Source organism: Poecilia reticulata, chromosome 14, assembly GCF_904066995.2.
Source record: "Poecilia reticulata chromosome 14, P_reticulata-male-v2, whole genome shotgun sequence".
Taxonomy (NCBI): domain Eukaryota; kingdom Metazoa; phylum Chordata; class Actinopteri; order Cyprinodontiformes; family Poeciliidae; genus Poecilia; species Poecilia reticulata.
The window spans coordinates 4135655-4156178 of record NC_088843.1 but is presented as its reverse complement, the minus strand read 5'-3'; the positions used below and the strand labels follow the sequence as shown (position 1 = coordinate 4156178).

General features: G+C 39.0%; 2 protein-coding genes and 1 non-coding gene across 4 annotated transcripts; 1 reads left to right on the top strand and 2 right to left on the bottom strand.

Annotated features, from left to right (window-relative positions):
* The first annotated feature begins 4505 nt into the window (after nucleotides 1-4505).
* dpp3 (dipeptidyl-peptidase 3) lies at nucleotides 4506-15768 on the top strand. 2 transcript variants are annotated; one of them, XM_081615233.1, is made up of 19 exons: nucleotides 4506-4658; nucleotides 7536-7696; nucleotides 7850-7994; nucleotides 8086-8175; nucleotides 8300-8437; nucleotides 8796-8870; nucleotides 9386-9476; nucleotides 9637-9767; nucleotides 10092-10222; nucleotides 10502-10560; nucleotides 11671-11865; nucleotides 11963-12075; nucleotides 12167-12259; nucleotides 12346-12408; nucleotides 12493-12617; nucleotides 12931-13051; nucleotides 13267-13446; nucleotides 14855-15062; nucleotides 15227-15768. In XM_081615233.1, the coding sequence occupies exons 2-19, from the start codon at nucleotides 7572-7574 to the stop codon at nucleotides 15367-15369; spliced, it is 2226 nt and encodes a 741-aa protein (XP_081471359.1). In that variant the 5' UTR covers nucleotides 4506-4658; nucleotides 7536-7571; the 3' UTR covers nucleotides 15370-15768. The 2 variants fall into 2 exon arrangements, with proteins under 2 accessions (XP_081471359.1, XP_081471358.1); XM_081615232.1 differs by lacking the exon at nucleotides 4506-4658 and adding an exon at nucleotides 5737-5839.
* Nucleotides 5445-5526, bottom strand: trnas-gcu (transfer RNA serine (anticodon GCU)). Its single transcript has one exon. It is a non-coding gene; the product is annotated as a tRNA-Ser (tRNA).
* Nucleotides 15769-15920: 152 nt separating the features above from the next.
* On the bottom strand, nucleotides 15921-20462 carry LOC103475407 (uncharacterized). The gene is made up of 6 exons (XM_081615238.1): nucleotides 20148-20462; nucleotides 19445-19648; nucleotides 18711-18825; nucleotides 18494-18566; nucleotides 18276-18367; nucleotides 15921-17945 (listed from the first exon to the last, which is right to left on the bottom strand). Exons 2-6 carry the CDS (start codon nucleotides 19646-19648, stop codon nucleotides 16819-16821), a joined length of 1611 nt encoding a protein of 536 aa, XP_081471364.1. The 5' UTR covers nucleotides 20148-20462; the 3' UTR covers nucleotides 15921-16818.
* Between the last annotated feature and the right edge of the window lie 62 nt (nucleotides 20463-20524).

The window sequence follows — 20524 nt, the reverse complement described above, 5'->3', positions numbered from 1 at the left end:
AACCTGACTGAACTCAGGAGGTGATTCAGCTATTGGATCCAGTTGTGTCCTACCAGGGAGACATCTAAGAGTTACAGGACACCGGCCCTCGAGGACCAGGGTTGTCCACCCCTGTGTTAGAGTCTAGAATTTACAGGGTTTTCTGTGCGTGCATTGACCCTCAGTCACTCGCCACATTTACATCATTAGAAAGAGGAATAAAAAGAAATTAATAACTAGATAAAAACATTAAAAACATCAGAGACATAAAAACCTGCACTCTAATCCTAATTTAGCCATAAGCAACTCTAATAATCTAGTAAGCATCTGATTGAATGTAGCCAATGCTAAAGCAATTGCTTTAAGAATCATAAAGAAACAGTTTCACGATCTCCTATTACAATTTGAAACTTTATTTAAGGTATTAGAAGTCTGCTTTAGTCTTGCCTGACGTCAACGCGGTAGTAACCGAACAGGAACCCGAATATCTTGATTGAAACTGTGAATTTCGTTTGGTCCTCCAATGCAGCATTATGTAGAGTAGCATGCACCTTATGAAAAGCGGCTAAGAAATCCGTGAGTATATATTTATGTATTTTTATTTTTAATTGAACGGTTTAGAGTTCACTTGAGAAAACAAGACGCATTTGTAGGTTTAACAGAATCTTTTTGTTTTGCGTTGTTGGTCATTTAGCTAGCTAGCTAGCTAGCAAACGGGCTGCATGTGGTAGGCACGTGGCACAGATGACACGTGCAGGGATAAACTTCCAACTTGGAGCATAGAGATCCACAAAGAGGATGATGCTCTGTGGTGAGACCAGTTGTGAATTCTCTCATGTCATGAGAGATGTCAAGCCTCACTTTAGTCTTCCATAGCCGAAACCGCTCAAGCATTAGAAGCACATCTGTTTAAATAAAATAAATAAATAAATAAAACACAAATGAATAAATTCTACAGCATTTAATTTTCCTGATGACTCACAGATGATGGTATTAATGTGTCACATAAAATATAACTGCTACACAGATAATACCTTGGTGAAAATACATTTTTAGATTGAGTTTTCAATAATTAAAGTGATCTTAAAATGTTTTAAACTTTAAACAAATGCTACAATTGTCATGACTCCGTCAAGTCGAAGGGTAATAAAACAGCAAAAATAAATGTAATATTTATTGTTACATAAATAAGGGGATTTCCTGTTATCTTCATCCATTTGTGGTCAATCCGATAACATTCGAACCGAATTCAAACACCACTTCAGGTGGACAAACCCGCATAAACCACTACAATTTTTCACAGCAAACTTGTCATTTGCTTGAATCACTGTGGAATGATTAAATGCAATCCAAACTCAAGATCACACACAGTCTGAGATATTTACGATTAACAACAACATGGAATGTGAGGGAAGTGACCCAAAGACGAGACGCAGGACATACAAACACAAAACCAATGGAAAATTGTTAGCACGCCCCCACGAAGACTAAGGAAAGACAAACGATCCAAAACTGGGCGTACGAACAGAAATAAAGAAAATCTAATTCAAAGGACAGCAGGAAGCAGTGATAGAACTGTGAAAACAAAAATACAAAAATTACTAAATGCTTATGAAATCACTTTAAATCAGTCTAAAACAAATTAAAAACTCTGCACACCTGCATTGCATGAACCAGCACTCCAAGTCAAATTTGAAGGTTCTAGTGTAGCCCTACCAAATAAAGAACAATATCAAAAACATACAATCCAATCTAATTAAACAGACAAATGTATAAAGCCTACCGGTGGCGTCGAACAACCACACACCCAGGCAACGCTACCACTGGAAAGTCACTAACAGTGTGGCCCTGTATAAAAACACATCAGCTCTTACTGTATTATAAAAGGGATTGATTTAAAACGGTTTACCTCCAGACCTACCACAGCCAGCAAACAATGGAAAGCGTGGGCCCAACACACACCTGTTCACACACAGGAAATTTACACAGTCGCCACCACCCTTCCAGCTTCCCTTTCATGGGAGCTCAGGCTGTAATTAGGCTGCGACACCTTGTGGTGCCACCTGTTACACAATGAACTGCAACAAAGTCTGAAGATCACAAACCTGATTCACTACAGCAGTCTCTGTCAACATAGAGAATTTGTGGCTCTGGTTCCCCATCATTCTGGAAGCGCATTCCTGGCACAGTTCCTCCAACCCTGCTCCTTCACCTGTGGTCAGCAGCACACAGTTCAGAACTTGGCCATACTTGTTGGTGATGTTTGTCATCCATGTAGCTGTTTCAGAAATTCCACCAGCAAGTTTTTTGGTGATCTGTTTGGCTAAAAAAAAACACAAAAAAAAACAACAATTATAATCTGATTATAATTTGGAATGCAAATTATAATCAGAATGGAGAAATAAGAGGTGTTTTACTATACCTTTCTGGTTGAGTCGAGCTTTAAAATTCTGCCATACAGTATGTTCATATGATGACACCTTTCATCTTGGACAAGTGACAAAGTATTTCGTTGGCATGCACAGTCTCAAATCACTGTGCAAGAGGAAGGGGGATAAACTGGTGGATTCTGATAGACCACTTCATGGCTCCTAGCTAGGCCACACTTCTTTTTGTGAAGCTCACAGTCAAACAGATAATCGATGCTGCGTTTTGCCCACTCATCACTGTGCAGTTCTTCTTATGCTTGCTGCACATAACTCGAGCTATTTCCAACAGTTCGTGGTTTCAGCAAAGTCACACACCTTTTGCCCAGAGCCAGTTGTGTAGTGAGAACTGATTTAGCACTTTAGTGCTCCATGGTCAAACAGGAATCATGCATTTACTGCATCGTGGATAATCCCCCACAATCAAATGACACTTTGAATCCAGATCTATGACTTCTCTGACCTTTTTGTAGATCCCAGAGTGATGCATCTTGGTGTTGCACTGATGACACTTTAGTGAAATACCCCACATCCGCATAGGGGATTGACCCACATCCTGAAGTAGACCAGGGGATCTGGAGGCGCAGTCATTAACTTTGGTGGACTGGGTGGATGAAACCAGTTTTGGGAGAACTGTTGTTTAAACTGGTCAGTAGGGTGGTAAAGGCACTGTGCAATCCATTCCTGGTCTGCTGGCTTGATGACCCGCAAAAACTGCTTGGGAAGAAAACTTACCCAATTCACCTCTGGAGGCCTAAGGTGGACAACAGGAGAAGAAGCAACCGAAGGAATTGGTTGGGGGTGTTGCGCTGGTGCATGGCACTGTTGTGGCTGAAGTGCTGGTTTTGCTGGTGTTGCTGGTTTACTGGGAGATGTTGCTGGTATCCCATGTTGTGGTTTTAATGCTAGTAGTCTGTCTGGCAGAGATGGTGATGTTTGCCTGGTGGATCATGACCTTCTTCAATATGACGAAGCAGCTGAACTGCACCCTTGACCCTTTTCCTACAATACTCACAACAATGTCCTGCGTGAAAGTCAGATAAATGTTCAGAGAAAAGTTTGGCTGACTGACATCCATTAGACATGACTGTCTAATGGATGACAGACTTCCATCTTCTGACTCCAGGTCTCTTCCCGTTGGTAAACCTGAACTTCTCCTGAGCATACAGCTGCATAACACCAGCCCAATAAGGATGTCAAAGATGGTTTTGCTGTCTTCATCATCCTTAAAAGACTATACAAATTACTGCAGATGTCAGAATAATATTTCAAGCAACAGTAGCTCTTTAACTGAATGACAGACAGAGATAAAAATGTGAGAAACATAAATCACGAAAGAGCAAAGACTGGAAACAGTGTTCCTGGTAGTTTGGATACCACGGAACAGTGGTAATGGCAATGTCTAAAAAATTAAGAATATTTACAAATGGCACTGAGAAAAGTGTTTATTCTCAGCTTCTGAAATGCAGCAAGGCTCCCATTAGGTCTGCAAGGCGCCCATTAGGTTTTCTTTCTCCTCCTGCTCTTCCAGTCACTCTCAATTTCCCAATCTCTCCCTTTGTCTTCTTCTACTTAATCTGCATATTTTTCTGAAGAATGTATTTTTTCAGGATGACTCCATCTTTGGCTAGCATCTCCATGAACTCTTGGCAAAGGAGGTTCGTGTTTGTCTTCACGGTAAGCATGACCTTGATGGTAGGAACAGTAAACCTATTTCTGGTATCGGTCCATATATTGTTAATGGAGAATACCCTCTCTCTATTGGTGCATTACTTCCAGGTAAGCACAAGACAACAGACACTAATCTAGTCAGACTAGTGTGTGGGATGCCATTTTCTTGGTGCAACTTTTATTTGTTCTGTAAAATAGTGTTGACTGTAATATTCTGGCTTTTCACATCACTCCTCACTTGTATTGGTTATTTATTTAAATTGTTTGTTTTCTCTAGAAAGATCACCCATTGCCTCCTTTTATTTAACATTTAAGTAAGCATTTCATTCACTTTAAATACCCAGCCAATGCTAAAGCAACCTCTTAAAGTATCATAGTTTTGGAGACTTGTTTGAAAATATTAGAAATCTGCTTTAGTCTTGCCTGACGTCAACGCGGTAGTAACCGAACAGGAACCCGGATATCTTGATTGAAACTGAATTTCGTTAGGTCCTCAAATGCAGCATTATGTAGAGCAGCGGTCCTGGTTGAAGAGAACTTTCCTCACGTCAATGCACCTTAAGAAACGAGGCTAAGAAGTCCGTGAGTATATATTTATGTATTTTTATTTTTAATTGAACGGTTTCGAGTTTACTTGAGAAAACAAGACCCGCTTGTAGGTTTAACAGAATATTTTTGTTTTGCGTTGTTCGTCATTAAGCTAGCTAGCAAACGGGCTGCTTGTAGCAGGCACGTGGCATAAATGACACGCCTTAGAATAAACTAAAGTTGCAAATGGCTAAAAAATGTAGTTAAAAATGACTTTTTCTGTAAAATTAACGATTTATTATGTACACCAAAATTTGGACAGACGTCATGAAAGTTTTGTCATTGTGTAGTTTCAAACATTTGTGAAGTGGACCATACAAATTCTTTCTGCCTGACCATGTCAATCAAAATGAGTGAAAAAGAGCAACTTGCGAATAAGTAAGTTATGTTGATCTTAAGAAATTCTCTTAAGCTGCCAGTCAGTTTTTTAATTTCGCGAAGTGATTATACGTGAAGGCTCGGTTTTCTGACTTGCAGTAAATTACCTTCTTTTTCTACAAAACTCATTTGTTCAGAGGAGAAGCAGCTAAAGTAATGAATGGTGTGGAGCATTGAGTTATATTGGTGGGCATATCTAAATTATATACGATACTGTAATATCCGTTTTTGATGAGTGTTGATTGTTTAGCAACGTTCTCTATAAACATTTCTTTTTAGTGCATGCATTTCTTGATCTGACAGTGAGATTGACCAAAAATGCCAGTGTGATCAGTTTCCTCATATGAGTGGGAAAAAAAATATGGATCTAAATTTCATGATATCAAGAAAAGATACATATTTCGACGAGGATGGGATTCGAACCCACGCGTGCAGAGCACAATGGATTAGCAGTCCATCGCCTTAACCACTCGGCCACCTCGTCATACAAATATGTGTGATGTCATTCATTAATAACAGCGTATGTCACACATTGTGCATTTTGTTTGTGTCGTGTGTAGTAGATCAGTAGCTAATGAGATGCTACATGCTGATGGTTGTCTGACCGATTTTGTAGTACTACGTTAGGAATCTTACAATTTTAAACGTGCCTACCTTCTAATTGGTTAAAATGTAAGTCAACTATAAAATACGACCTTTTTATTGGTTGAGAGGCGGGACTAGCGCTGAATGAGCACAGGAAGTGAACAGCGTGAGACTGCACTTTGACGTTCGAGGGAGACGTTAACAGTTTTGAGGTATTGGATTTTTCCATTTCATCTGGACCTTTTAAATTAAGTATTCATTAGAAGACAAACGAGTATGTGATTATTTTCATACATGATTAAAAGCCGTGATGTGGGGTGTTCTAGTTGGAGTTGTATCAGTGTTTGTACTCTACAGACTCTGCAGGATTTAGCCGCTAGGAGCTAATGTTCACGTTGTTGACTCGCCTTTACTCAGCCTATACTTTAAAAAGACTTACAAGATCTGCTGGTAGTTAAAAGAGTGGATAATCACTGTGGTTATCGAAACTGAAAACATTTTTTCCAGACTGGTTCCTCTTAAAACTGTCTCATGTCTCAACAGCTGGCTCAAAAACCTTTATGTGCTTGATGCAATAAATCTGTTAGCCTTTGTTTGTGTGCTTCTCAATCCTCCTAAAGTGGCCTAAAACGTCTATTGTAGAAAAAAAACTGCAGAAACTTTAAATTGTGAATTACTACAAAAATAAATTTAGCAGCAACTCAAAATCCTTGCTGAATATTGACATAGATGAAATTTCACATCTTATTGCATAAATAACTTCTTACACATTAAGAAAATCAGCCCCCAGATTTCTGAGTTAATTTATGGAAACAAAATGTCTTTTGCTGCTTTCTCAAGTAACACTGTATGAAATTAAACACTGAAAATATCCATGTGGCAAGCTCTTTCACTTTTCATTTCCAGTCAGATTGGTTTCAAACCAAACACGACTGCAGTGTAAGACATTTTATTATGATACATTTGTTAGAGGAAAAACACAAGTAACAGTAAACTTACTTAATGCTACATACAGAACTCATCTTAATATTGTTGTGATTTAGCTAAATCTGACTACATATGTTGGATTTTATCTTATCAAGTTAGTTTGCAAAATAAAAAGCATCAGTTTTAGTTTGTTAGAAGAAACCTTTTTAATTTATGTCAACGAAGCTTGCATGTTTGACTGTATTTTTTACCGAGACTATTAAATCTGTCTTTGTCTTATTCCTGATTCATTTATTTCATTTTTGTAATGTTTTTTGTTATGTTTTGCAACTACAATACATACTTAATTCTCGCAGTAGGGATATTTTACTTAGCGAATGGATGCATTTTTCATAAGTTTATGGATGGTTTGATGTTTTAACACACATACCTCAAACTTTGCCAATATGGATTAAGCAACACCGTCATCTGCAGCTCTTGGTTTTTGTGGATACTACCAAGTTATTCACCTAGATGACCCAATTTATGAGAAGACGGCAAATACACAACTGTTCTCATAAAAGCAACATTAAAGTTTTACCAGATCTGATCTGCTGAACATGGCAGAAAAAAACAAAAAAAATCCCTTTCACAAGTGATTGAGAAACTGCTTTTGTTACAAAAAGGCTGTGTTGCAGTATCTTCTACCTGATGATATCAGTTTAAAAGTATACCTAAAGATGCTCTTTTTATATTCGATTAGGTGGGACAGTTTAATAGTAAAATAATCCAAGCGTATTCTTGAGTTGTGATTATAAAGGATATTAAAAAACACATGCATAGTGATGTACATGCAGAGAAATGCATTGTGAGGCACATTCTAGGACCTAGATATGCTTTAAATCTTCTACAAAGTGTGGGTCATTTAACACGGATCATGTCAGTTTTTTTTTATTTTCTCTGTTTATTGCATTACTTCAGTTTTTCATCCCTTTTTTGCAGTACCTTTTTAGCGTTATTGACTTACTCAGAACAAAGATGGTGGACTCTCAGTACTACCTCCCCAATGACATTGGGATCTCAGCGCTTGACTGCCGCGAGGCCTTTCGTCTGCTGTCACCTCAGGAGAAGATGTACGCCCACTACCTGTCACGGGCCGCTTGGTGAGTTACACACCTCCAGTCAGGAAGTATTCATAAAATATTAATCAGTTAAACGGGACTGCTTCTGAAGCACAATGTTTGGGAACTGAAAGTTCTAGCCTCAGTGATTCAGTCCTTTTTTAATTTTTTTAATTTTATTTTTTTTTGTCTTAGGTATGGTGGTCTGGTGGTGCTGCTGCAGACCTCTCCAGAGTCTGCAAACATCTTTGTCCTGCTGCAGAAGATTTTTAGGAAGCAGACTCCGGATCAGCTGGAGCAGGTGGCTAAAGCAGCTGGTGTCAGCTCTGAGGATTACCAGGTACATAATCATATATTTCATAGTTGTTTACAGTGCAGTCTTTACAAAACATGCTCTTTTTATGAAGCAGTTTTCTGCTTGCTGTCTGTAGGCCTTCTTGGTGTATGCTGCTGGTGTATATGCAAACATGGGCAACTACAAGTCTTTTGGAGACACCAAATTCATTCCAAATCTACCAAAGGTAAACCACAGATAAAATAAAATGTTAGTTGTAAATGTTGTTAATCTGATTCATATCACCTTAAAAGAAGCTTGTGACTTTTGTGCATACCTGAGCTGTGCACATGTGTTGAATGTTTATCCAGGACAAGCTGGAGGCTCTGGTGAGGGCCAGCCAAGCGTTTCAGGAGAATCCCACTGAGATGGAGGCTCTGTGGGGCAGCAGCTCATGCCTCATTTACTCCCTGGAAGACAGACAGAAACAACTTGGGCTGGGCGATAAGGTGGGATCTGATATAATACATATTCATACCATTTTCTGAGGTGGTATTATTTTATATGGTATAAACTGAGCAGATTTTACAACTGTTGGTATGTTTTAAGCTGCACTCTATTGATTAACTCTAGCTGCCTTTGTTACTATGTTTGAAATGTATTTCCCTTATAAGAAATGACATACAGTGTTTAAGTCGCATGTAAAAATCTGCTTTATTTTGTAAAGATTATTGTTGCTCTGCTTTCTGTTATTTTCATAGTTATTGTTTTTGCTGTTGCAAAACACAGCTGGGGAACTATGATGTTCTATAAATGGATGACCCTGAAGTACATAAATTTTTTTTCCTTCGTTTTTTTTGTTTTCAGGGAATTACCACTTATTTCTCAGGAAACTGCTGTCTGGAGGATGCGGAGCTAGCTCAACGATTTCTGGACTCAAGAGTGAGTAAATCAGTTTCAAGATTATTCTGCTGTTTTTATGAAATTGTGTTGCAGACTGATTTTTATTTTTAGTCTTGGACTTTTCACATCTATACCAGAGGTTCACCAGTCAGATTTTGTGAAAATCTGACCTACAGATACAAATTTGTATAGATTTTGAAAAATAGAAATTTTCTACTTTCTTAAATGAAAAACTAAAATGTGTTATAATCAACAAATACAGTAAAATTACCTGTCATATGGGTCAGAGGTAAATAAAGTGATGTTAAAAACATTTTCGTACATCTCCTTCACTCCTTTACAAGACAAATTGTTGCATTTTTAAAATTTATTTACACACTGATAATATAGGGACATTTTTTCGACAAGTATCTCTTGTTAAAAAGATCCAATTTCAGTTGTTCACGGTCCAATCATGAAGGCTGCAGATGTCTTTTCTGTCTCTTCCTGCGATATTAATTGATGTTGATAATATTCACTTCTTTAAGTTATCGTTTATTCTTGCCTGTTTCCAGAAACTCTCTGCTTACAACACACGTCTGTTCAAGAGGGAAAATGGAGGAAAATCCTGCTATGAAGTTCGCTTGGCTTCAGCTGTTCAAAAAGGTCAGGACTGATGAAAAATAACCGTTTTAATAAATATTACAATCTGACTGTCGACCTGCGATCTGACATTATAGTTAGTAATACAAATTGGATGAAATACAGTGAATGACATAAGTGAAATGAAGAGGTTGAACATTAAATGCCCATCATTATTTGGCAGACTGTGCAGTGGATGGGGAGGCTGGGTCGTCCTGCGGCAGCTTCACCTTTGAGGACAAAGAGTTCATGGTTAAGAGGGGAGACTACAGTCCTCTCATGGAAAAAGTCTGCCATTATCTCCAAGAAGCCCAGGTGAAAAAACAATTGGACTCAATTTCACTGCTTTTCTTTTCTTTTTTTGAGTCTTTGGGCAGCAATAAAAACAAAATCATTTTAGATGTAGGAATTAAGATTAGATAGATTTAGTTTATAAATACAGTTAGAATTTTACTCAAACATATTGATGGTGAAGGGTTATGAAAAGCCAAATCATAAGCGGCCTTAGCATCAATGTTGTTTTAGGATTTGGAAGAACTGATGGATTAGAGGTGAACGTTTCCAATTTAAAGATGCAGAGAAGTTGTGTTTTTCCTTTCAACTTTCTTCATTCTGCTTTTATGTATTGATGTTAAACAGGCGTATGCTGCTAATGACAACCAGAAGAAGATGCTGGAAGAGTACCGGCGCAGTTTTGAATTTGGTTCTATTGAAGCCCACAAAGAAGGCTCCCGGTTTTGGATCAAGGACAAAGGGCCGATTGTTGAGAGGTGAAACGCAGCACTGCTTCAGTAGTCACAACCTAACCTTCCTACAAATTATACCACATGTTTTAGATTAACCTCCAAGTTGTGTACAAATAACTATGACAGTTTTTACTTTCATTAAGATTTACCTCCTCATAAATCTTGTTTAAACAGTTTTTTTTTTAAATGAGCGTTCACTTCAAACATCGACCTTTGCTCTATCTACAGTCAGTGCTACTTTATTGATCTCTTAAACTTTTATCCCTCTCCTTTGCTGCTTTTTTTTTTCTTTCACTTTCTCAGCTATATAGGTTTCATAGAGAGCTACAGAGACCCCTTTGGCTCCCGAGGAGAGTTTGAAGGTAACTGAAAAGATGACAGAAATACTGCAGAATAAATAGACAATCAAAAATCAAATCAGCACAGTTTTAAAACACCTTGATGGCTGTTTTCTGCTGCTTTAAACATCATTACTGATTCAGCTGTGCTGTCTTACAGCAAGTAAAAATGCCACACACCATGAAGAGCTTATTCTGATTGGTGGGGGCGTTTTACAGTAGCAGGAAACCTGCTATCAAACTAAACAAAACAACCAATAAACGTCTGACTGCAGAGGAAGCTCAGTCACCTTATAATCCACTGATCAATGCAATCTCTTTGTGACGGTTTGTGTTGTTTTCAGAGTTTATTAAACTATTAATTAGGGCTGGATGACATGGCTGAAAAATGTTTCACAATATAAGCGTTTCATATAATTATTTATAATTAAGTATCTTAAATACTGCCAAACTGGTAGCGTGACCTTTCCTGTTTGATCCACAGTTTTCACTCCACAACGTTGTTTTTTTATTTTTAAGCAGTTATGAAGCATGGTGGCAAAACTTTAAACTGTTTCTGCAAGTTACTCAGCAAGCTGTTGCTAGGTAACCACATTAATCAATAGGTTGTTGCTAGGTTACCAAAGAGTGAGTGAGTGAGTAAATCCAAGCCTTTCCTCTGCCTAAACTTCCCAGAATGCTGTGCAGTTCTGGATCAGAGTGCTGTGAAATTATTGAATATCAGACCTATCATCTATTGTTATTAATCAGGTGTTTATTGATTTATTGTCAAGCCTATTAACCTAAAAAAGGCTTATGTTTTAAATATTTTCCCATGTCATAAGACAACTGTTTTGCCATTTTATATTCTCTAGCAGGTTATTGTCAAAACTGTGTTGGTCGTATTTGCTAATTACTGGCTGTCAATTGAGATGAAAACATGTAGAAATTAGAAAACTTTTAAACAATAAGTTATTCAGACCTTAGTGGGACCAACTTTTTAACTCTCATAAATCTCCCCTGGCTTTGGATTGATTTATTTGTTGGTCTTATGCTTTGTGGCGCCAATAGAAAACCAAAAGGCTCTGGATGTGTGTGAAATATTTACAGTTTAAACACATGTGTGTGCTTTTCTAACTTTGACCTTGCTTGTAGGATTTGTGGCCGTTGTGAACAAGGCGATGAGTGAGCGTTTTGCCAGGCTGGTGAGCTCAGCAGAAGTCCTGCTTCCTGAGCTGCCCTGGCCCCAGCAGTTTGAGAAGGACAACTTCCTTAAACCCGACTTCACTTCCCTGGATGTTCTCACGTTTGCCGGCAGTGGAATTCCAGCCGGGATTAACATCCCAAACTGTACGGTCACAGAGTCCAACTTAATCTGGGTTCTGTTTGCCAGATTAAAAAAAAAACAAAAAACATTAAACCTATCTGTTTGTTTTTCTGCATAAAGATGATGACATCAGGCAATCGGAAGGCTTTAAAAACGTGTCTCTTGGGAATGTGCTGGCGGTGGCCTACGCCACACAGAAGGAAAAACTCACATTCCTTGAAGAGAAGGACAAGGTAGCAGCCTCCTCATGCTCTCTCTCACACAGTGTGTCCTTATGGATGACCATAAGTGTGATTGCATGCTACATGCTGTTTTCTGCCTCAGGATTTGTTCATCAAATGGAAGGGTCCGTCCTTTGAGGTGCAGGTTGGTCTCCATGAGCTCCTGGGTCATGGAAGTGGCAAGCTATTTGTCCAGGTCAGTTAAATGGTTTGTTTTACCCTCAGATTATTCCTCTCTTATTAATGGTTAAGCAATGAAAATTTGTTGACCTGTTTCCTAAGGATGACCGTGGCAAGTTCAACTTCGACCAGAGTAACGTGGTTAATCCAGAGACAGGGGAAAAGGTGAGTTTTGACTGCACAGTTAACATTCATTATTAACTCTGTGTTCTGGGCTTTAAAAACTAAAGATACCTCACGACCTCGCAGGTGTCCAGTTGGTATCGGGGCAGCGAAACGTGGGACAGTAAATTCTCCACGATTGCGTCTTCCTATGAAGAATGCAGAGCTGAATGTGTTGGCCTCTATCTGTGCCTGAACAAGCAAGTGCTGAGGTATGCTTTGACCTGTTGTATTACAAATTTATATTAAATATACCTTATATGCATCTATTGAAAATATTGAACTGTGAAATTTTTCAGTGTTTCGTGCCTCTGTTACGCCACAGATCCAGCTGTAGATGAGAAACAACAAAAAAACTCGTAATTTAGTCGTCTTTTTTGTTGTTGTTGTTGTAAGGGTATTTTTCTGATGACAAGAAGTTATATCTTTATCTGTACCCTTAAGATCAGCTCTATTTTGGTTCATCTCCATCTATAGCTGAAAGAACCCGGTATGTTAATAGTTACGTGTGTGTGTGTGTCCCAGTATTTTTGGCCATGAGGCTCAGGAGGCTGAGGATGTGGTGTACATCAACTGGCTGAGCATGGTCAGAGCTGGGCTGTTGGGTCTGGAGTTCTACACGCATGAGAGCAAGAGCTGGAGACAGGTAATCCATCCATCTGAGGCGTAGCTGGACTTTCAGTCACACAGATATCTGGTGTTTACATGAAAAGTCATCTTGCACACCATTTACCACGGCTTTCCCATCATTAGTTTGCAGTGGCTGTGATGCTTTACACTTTGTTTATGTGAAGTTGGACTGTGTGTTTACATCATTGTCAGCAGAAGTGTCCAGTTGGTTACTTTGTCTGTCTGCGTCAGGCTCACATGCAGGCCCGCTTCGTGATCCTGCGTGTGCTGCTGGAGGCGGGGGAAGGTCTGGTGGGCTTAGAGGAGGTGGAGGGGCAGGACGGCAAACCCGACGCACGGATCACTCTGGACCGGAGCAAGATCAGCACCGTGGGCAAGGACGCCATCCACAGGTTCCTTTGTAAACTGCAGGTACATTCAGTTCATGGGACATGCGCAGCAGCTTGAATATACACTGTTTATCATTCATGTTTTATAAGTTTGTAGGAAATTAACGAGCAAATTCATCATTTAGAGTATGGAAATGACTAATTACATCTGAACTTCTTGACATTTTATAACATTACAAACAAAGAAGAAAGTGTTTATTTTGGATTATATGTTATAGAACAGGGTGTCCAAAGTCGGTCCTCGAGGGCCGGCATGTTTTAGTTTTCTCCCTGGTTTAGCACACCTGCATCAAATGATGGCTCGTTAAAGGGCCTAAGGAGAACATTGACTTAGTGAGGAGGTTGTTACTACCATTAGGGAGAGAACTGAAACATGCAGGATGCCGGCCCTCAAGGACCAACTTTGGTCCACAAGGCACCCCTGTTATAGAAAAACACATCAAGTGGGGAGAAGATTATATAATATAAAATTATTGTTTTTGGAATATAAAAACCTGAAAAATGAGGCATTTTAAAACGATACATTGTCGCTGTGGTTGTGAGTTTTGGATCTTTGTGCTGCTTCTGAGTAGAACTTATTTGTAGACATAGAAGGTTTTTCATCTTCAATGCAAAATGTAAATATGACTATGTTGTTCTTTCACCAAATGGCCTTTTTTGAGTTTATAAACTCTATTTAACAATCAATTACTAAACCAGTTGTCAATTATGTTTTTTAACGATTGATTAATTCAAGCCCTGCGACAGACTGTCGACCTGTCCAGGGTGTACCCCGCCCCTCGCCCGGTACGCTAGCTGGAGATAGGCACCAGCACCCCTCCCGACCCCACTGAGGGACAAGGGTGTAAGAAAATGGATGAAGAGTGATTAATCCAATTAATTGTTTCAGTCTTAAGGTGCTCTAATGTTGAAATATCATTTTAAAACCTCATGCTTCTTTAATCTTCTCCACATCTTTCTCCCTGGCCTATATGGTGTTTTGTTTTAGTTTTTTTTTTTTTTTTACTAATGTTCTTCAAAAACCTCTGGTGCATTCATAAAACAGTTGAATTTGTTTTGAAATTAAATTAAATATTGACATATTTCCTATTTATGTGCCTTCTGAAGGTAATTTGTGATGTGTAATGCGACTAAACATGTAAAAGTTTATGGGGTATCAGTATTTTCCAAGGCTGTGTTTTTTGTGTTTGCATTTTTAACAGGTTTAGTTTTTCCTGTATACATCATTATTTAGAAAAGTGCATAAATTCTTAAAATGCTCAAATTAAAAGTCCTAAAGTCTGTGAAGTTTTTCTGACTTTGACAGTTACTGTCTGATCTAAACTACAAGCATATGATTTCTCAAGTACTGGTGTTGAAAATTTCTGTTTTAATGGTCCTGTTGAAATCAAAATCCAACGAATGGCTAATCTGATCCCACTTATTTTCAGGTGTTTAAGTCAACCGCTGACGTGGAAGGAGGCAGAGCTCTCTACGAGGGTTACTCCACTGTCAGCGACACCGGCACTCACAACTTCCTGCGTCTGCGTGAGACCGTGCTGCTTCGCAAAGAAGCTCGCAAAATGTTTGTTCAGGCCAACACCAGAATCAGTGGCAATAAGCTGGAGTTTGGTGACAGACACATGAATCAGACTGGAGGTAAATTAAATGGCTACCAGAAGCTAAAATTTTATTATTACAGCCAGTGTTATAAAGACAAACATAAAATTTAAGTTGTGAATAAATTATGGTTGTAGTGCTGCCAAATCCTGGTAATTATTATTTTCTGCCGTGTAACTTGTGTCGCTCTGTGCTGCTTCCAGGGGAGAACGTGGAGCTGGTGGAATATGAAAGCAGTGCTGCAGGTTTGATTCGCTCCTTCACCGAACGCTTCCAAGACGACGCGGAGCAGCTGGAAGCCGTCCTTTTGGATCTGAACAAAACTGACGCCCGTTACTGGTGTTGATGAATCATTGGCTCCACAGGTTTAAAAAATGACTATGGAAGTCTGTTTTTATGTCCTGAGAAGGTCTAAATGAGGCGGTGAAAAGAAAATTCTTAAAATCAATAAGCCATAAGATGTGCACAACAGCTGTAAGTTGCTGTTTGTTCACATCATGTTGGATTGTTGAAATGTGCTTGTTCAAATTCAGGCGAGTATAAGTGAACTGATTTGTAAAGCAACAGATCTCTTTGTAAAAGCCACTCGGAACACATTTTGTAATAAGAAGTATTAGAAACAGTGGAACCTGGAAATGAAATAGATTCTTACATAAAGTTTTTTTCTGTCATGACATTTGTCATTCTGTACCTAAACTGATTTTGACTGTTAATTTGTGGCTAAAAATAAAATAAATATGTCTGACTTTTTTTGTTTATTTTTACAGGTTTATAAAAGTTCAAAGTTAGGTAAACCTAGTCTGCAAGTTTCACAATAATAAAACATTTTTAATCCAGTCATAACATTAATTATGAGGAAGAAACAAATGACTAAACACAAAAATGTACATTTGGGTTTTTCATGTCTTCTTTGTCATTATATTTTAAAATCTTTGTGAACCAAACAAAAAAATAAAACAACATATTAAGTGAAACTATATTACATTGCTACATATTTTACAACTTGCTAATATTAAGTGCATTGAGGAAAAATGTTTCTTGTTTCTGACTGCTTATGCTTGTGCAATGGCCTTATAATATACTCTAGTACATAAACTACTGCACAAATGATCATTTCATATTTTTATACTCGATTAACAAAACATGTTCAGCAGTTACTGAAGTGGGAAGATATCAGAACAATATAACATTACTTGTCAAAATTTAAGATAAATAAATACCCGGTGATGCATGATGTCTTTCATTCATAGTTTATTATTATTTATGTATTAATTCCCATTTGCTCCCAAAATAAAATGAATTTTGTATTTTAACAATTAGTTTATATTTGTTATCTATCATTTCTTGAATTTTACAAAAACCATGATGTTCATGGATTTATTTTTAATAGATCAAAATGTGCTACTGTATTAATATTTTAATTACATAAAATAAAAATAAGCAGCATATTTAATTGAGAATTATTTATTTCCAACTTGCAAGAACAAGAATCTATATTTGCACATTGAACATGATTGGTATGGATGGGTTTGATTTGCAAACATTTCAACTGTTTTAAATTTAAAAAATGACTTGCTCCCTAATTGAAAAGGGAGACCACATAAATAAAGCATGTTTTAAGAAACATGTCATTCAAATATTAATTATTCCTATAAGATATCTCTGCTCATTCTTGAAAAATGTTTAAGACCTTAACTATTTTGAAATTAATCGACAGTCTTAAGGTGCTTGCTCATCACTTTGTTTAAGTGTGTCCTGTTTATGGGGTAACTCAGGTGGAGCCTCTGTTGCTTCTTCAAGATTTACTTTCAGAACTGAAGATTTCTGCTTCAGGGCTCTTTACATCGATATTGTTCTCCTCTTTCGTCTTTTCATCCGAATCCTTTGCCTCTCCATCATCGTCTTTATCCCTACCCGTGTGTGCTGCTTCATCCTCAGCCTCCTGCGCTGATCTCTGCTCATCTGAAGGAGCCTCTGCACAGCAGACTTGTTCTGACAGCAAAGAGGAGTTCATAGAGGTTACAGGGGAGAGAGATGGAGAAATGCTGGGCGAGTCGTATGGGGAGAGGAAGAGAGGCACTTTGGGGGATACAGACGGGGACTGATAAGGTGAGAAGGATGGGGAAGAACTGGGAGAGCAGCGAGGAGAGCGGGAATGACACGTTTTGGGAAAAAGAGGGGGGCCTCTTGGAGAAACTGATGGCGACTGGTAAGGAGAAAGCGAGGGAGAGTGGGCACTGACCGCAGAACAAGGCTGCATGTAATCATCTAAAAGATGCTCCATTATGGCTGGCAGCTCAGCTAAAGCCATTTCCTGTTTGATGTCGGCTTCAGTGTGGCCCATCTCGCTCTCTGCTTGGCCCTCTTCCTGTATCTCTGGCCAGACATAAAGATCTACTGATGGAGGCTGCTCAACCTGGAGTGTTCCTCCGTTGGGTTTGACTCCCCCTCCTTTTAAAGCTTTACATCTCCCTTTGGTTTTAGGCATGAGGGGTGGAGGAGGCGGCGGAGCGAGCGGAGGGGAGAGCGAGCTTGACGTCTCTGTGGAAACTCGAATCTTTAAGCTGCGTTTGAACATGTGCCTTCTGGAGAACGCATTCTGTGACTGCAAGAAAAGAGGGTTGATGAAGCAGAGGGCACCCTGACCGGAGCCACAGTTCAGTTCTCTGGGGCTCCGCGTTGTGATCGGACAAAACTCCTGGAACAGAGTCGGATTTGAATCAGATTTAGTGCCGTTTGAGTGGGGTTCAGCTGCACTGAGCCGGTTCTCTGCATCTGGTTGGAGAACACAGTCTGGCTCCGCTGCACAGTTAGTCTGTAGAAGGACAGGTGGAGCCGATGGTGCAATATTTGGCTTCTCCTCTTTTCTGGGCTTAGGAGGCTCCCGTGGTCCACGGACATTCAGATGGGAACGCCAGAATTCTAGAAAAGAATTGGAATGTTGTTATAGTGCACTTTTCAGTTGATATCATTTAATATAGCTTTGCTCTCAAAAGTGTACACACCCCTATTTTATTTGATATGCATTTTTTCCTTTAATTTATCTTAATTTTTAGATAACTGTTAACTTTTAAACTTTTTTATTGTCAAATATTTTCCATTGCAACAATTTAGCACTTTAATAGGGGTGTGTACAATTTCAAAATCCACTGACTGTGAGTGAGTTATGTAATTAAATCCCTTCTTCAAAGCTTCAGACAGTTAAAGAGTAGGTTGCAAAATCTGCTGTGAGGAAACGGGTAATTCCCTCACCAATTCCCATGTGGGAGATGGACTCGAGCTCCTTGTGTGATGACGCCTTTGCGATGGCTTCAGGAAGCTCCAGAGGAAAAGGCAGCACATCTCTGAAATGCAAATGCAACATCCGATCAGAATAATTAAATACTTAATGATTAAAGATGGAATATAGATTGGAAGAAGAAATTGATTGAAACAAAACTGGAAAGGGACACCGAGTTTCCCTTTTTTACCTGCTGACACAGTAAAAGGAAATTAGTCGAGGGAGATCTGGAAAGCTGATGGCCGAACTCTCCAGAGACAGAGCTGTTGATAAGAAAAGTACAGAAATGTGTCACAGTGGTTAAAAATAGTTTCCATATAACTAGCATATGATAATTTCTGAAATAGTTATTTTTGTGAGACAAGACTGACAAAAACATGGGGTTAGAGGTGGAATAATGTTCTTACTGGACTGATCTTCCCTGATGCCAAACTCCTGAACAAACGACGGCACACTGTCATCTGCCAAACGAACACAGAGCACGTTCTTTTGGGATGTGCGGGACTTTCTTACCAGGAACGTCTGTAAGATATCAAAACTTAATATTGAATGCAAGAGATAGCATGGTGAAAAGACATGAATTAAATGTGTAGTCAGTGAAAAAATATTTTTCCCCTTACAGATTTATTCCTATTTAAGACAAAGTCATTGACATCTATCAGTCAGGAAGAGGTTTCATTTCTAATCTAATCTGGGTCATTGATCATGATTCAACAAGACACAGACTGGCCAAAAACCAGCATCCATGGTTCAAGATGAAAAACACCCAAAAATATCTTAATGATCTCCAGTAACAATACAAAAGTAAAATTCATTTCAGGAAAAAGGATTCAAACATGGTGGTAGAGTGATGTTCTGGGTCTGCTTTCTGTTTTAGGACCTAGAAAGCTTGTCCTAATTGATGGAGCTTTGAATTCTGCTCTCAGTCAGAAAATCCTTACAAATATTATCTGGCCATTAATCTGTTACCTTGGACTCAAACACACTTGGGTAACGAATGGTTTAAACAAGCCATACACGCTTAAAAAATGTAAGTGTGACAAAAAAGCAAAATCAGGAATAATCTGTGAGTTGCCAAATACTTATTTACAACGCTGTGTGTGCGTAACAAGAAAGCATGCTGCATAGATTTGTGTCAGACCCCAGGAGGTTCCCTCTGCAGAATGTGCAGCGCGTTTGCCGGGTTGATGGAGAGCTGCAGCCAGACAGGAACTGTAAGCAGGAGACGGTCCAACACGCTGATGCTTCTCAGGGAGCCCCTTCCTCTTTGAACCCCCAGAAGTTTACGCTTTGATGGCTGGGTGGGCTCCGGGAAATCATACAGAGGCTCCTCCTGCTGTGCCATCTGAAAACACACACTCACACATCAGTAACTGCACTGTTATTAGCTGTACCAGTAATGATCAGGCAGTCCCATTATATTATCAGTGTTGATTATGCCTTAGTCAATAAGATGGGTGAGTCTGCTCCACATTGAGACGCACACCTGCAAAGAAAATCTGTCTGGATTTGAACTGCAAGTCCAGACTTGGTCAACTTGAGCAGCTCTGAGAGAGAGAGAGCTTAATGAAATGGCAATTCAAGTCAAAGCCTAAACAGACAGAAAACTCTGACATCACATCATATTTAATAATAAAACTTCGTGTCAAACATCAACATCTTTATTTCTGTTATGTAGAAACGCTACCGACAACATGAAGGCCAACATCATGCTGACTGCGCAGCATGCATTCCTAAAACTTCCACTTTGTGTTATCAAACTATCTTTTCCTCAAGCTCTAATCTTGCCATTTAAGTCTGCAGTTCAAATATTAAGATTACCAGATGTTTTTATGTCTATGTACCTTTCCGCTCAGCTCCTGTTTTCTATCCTCTCGGGTTCCAGTTTATCGTGGCGTGCTCCATGTTCTTCCGTCTCCAAGTTTACAACCAAGAAGTTTACTGCTTCTTCCACTCCGGCCTGTCATGACGTGCGCCTAGATCCACAAGAGTGTGTGGCTCCTCCTTCCAGCTCACCTGGAAGGAGGAGGATGTCACCTGGAAACAAATCTCCTCATACGGTCGTGTAAAAAAAAAAAAAAGACTAAAATTAAGAAAGACAATAAGACCGCGCACTACCGATCGGAAAAGCTTTGGGTCTCACAACATTCATTGATTGTGGATGACTTCGCCTGGAATAATTTGGTAAAATAGCGCCTTCTGCTGTCGAAAAACTCAAAAT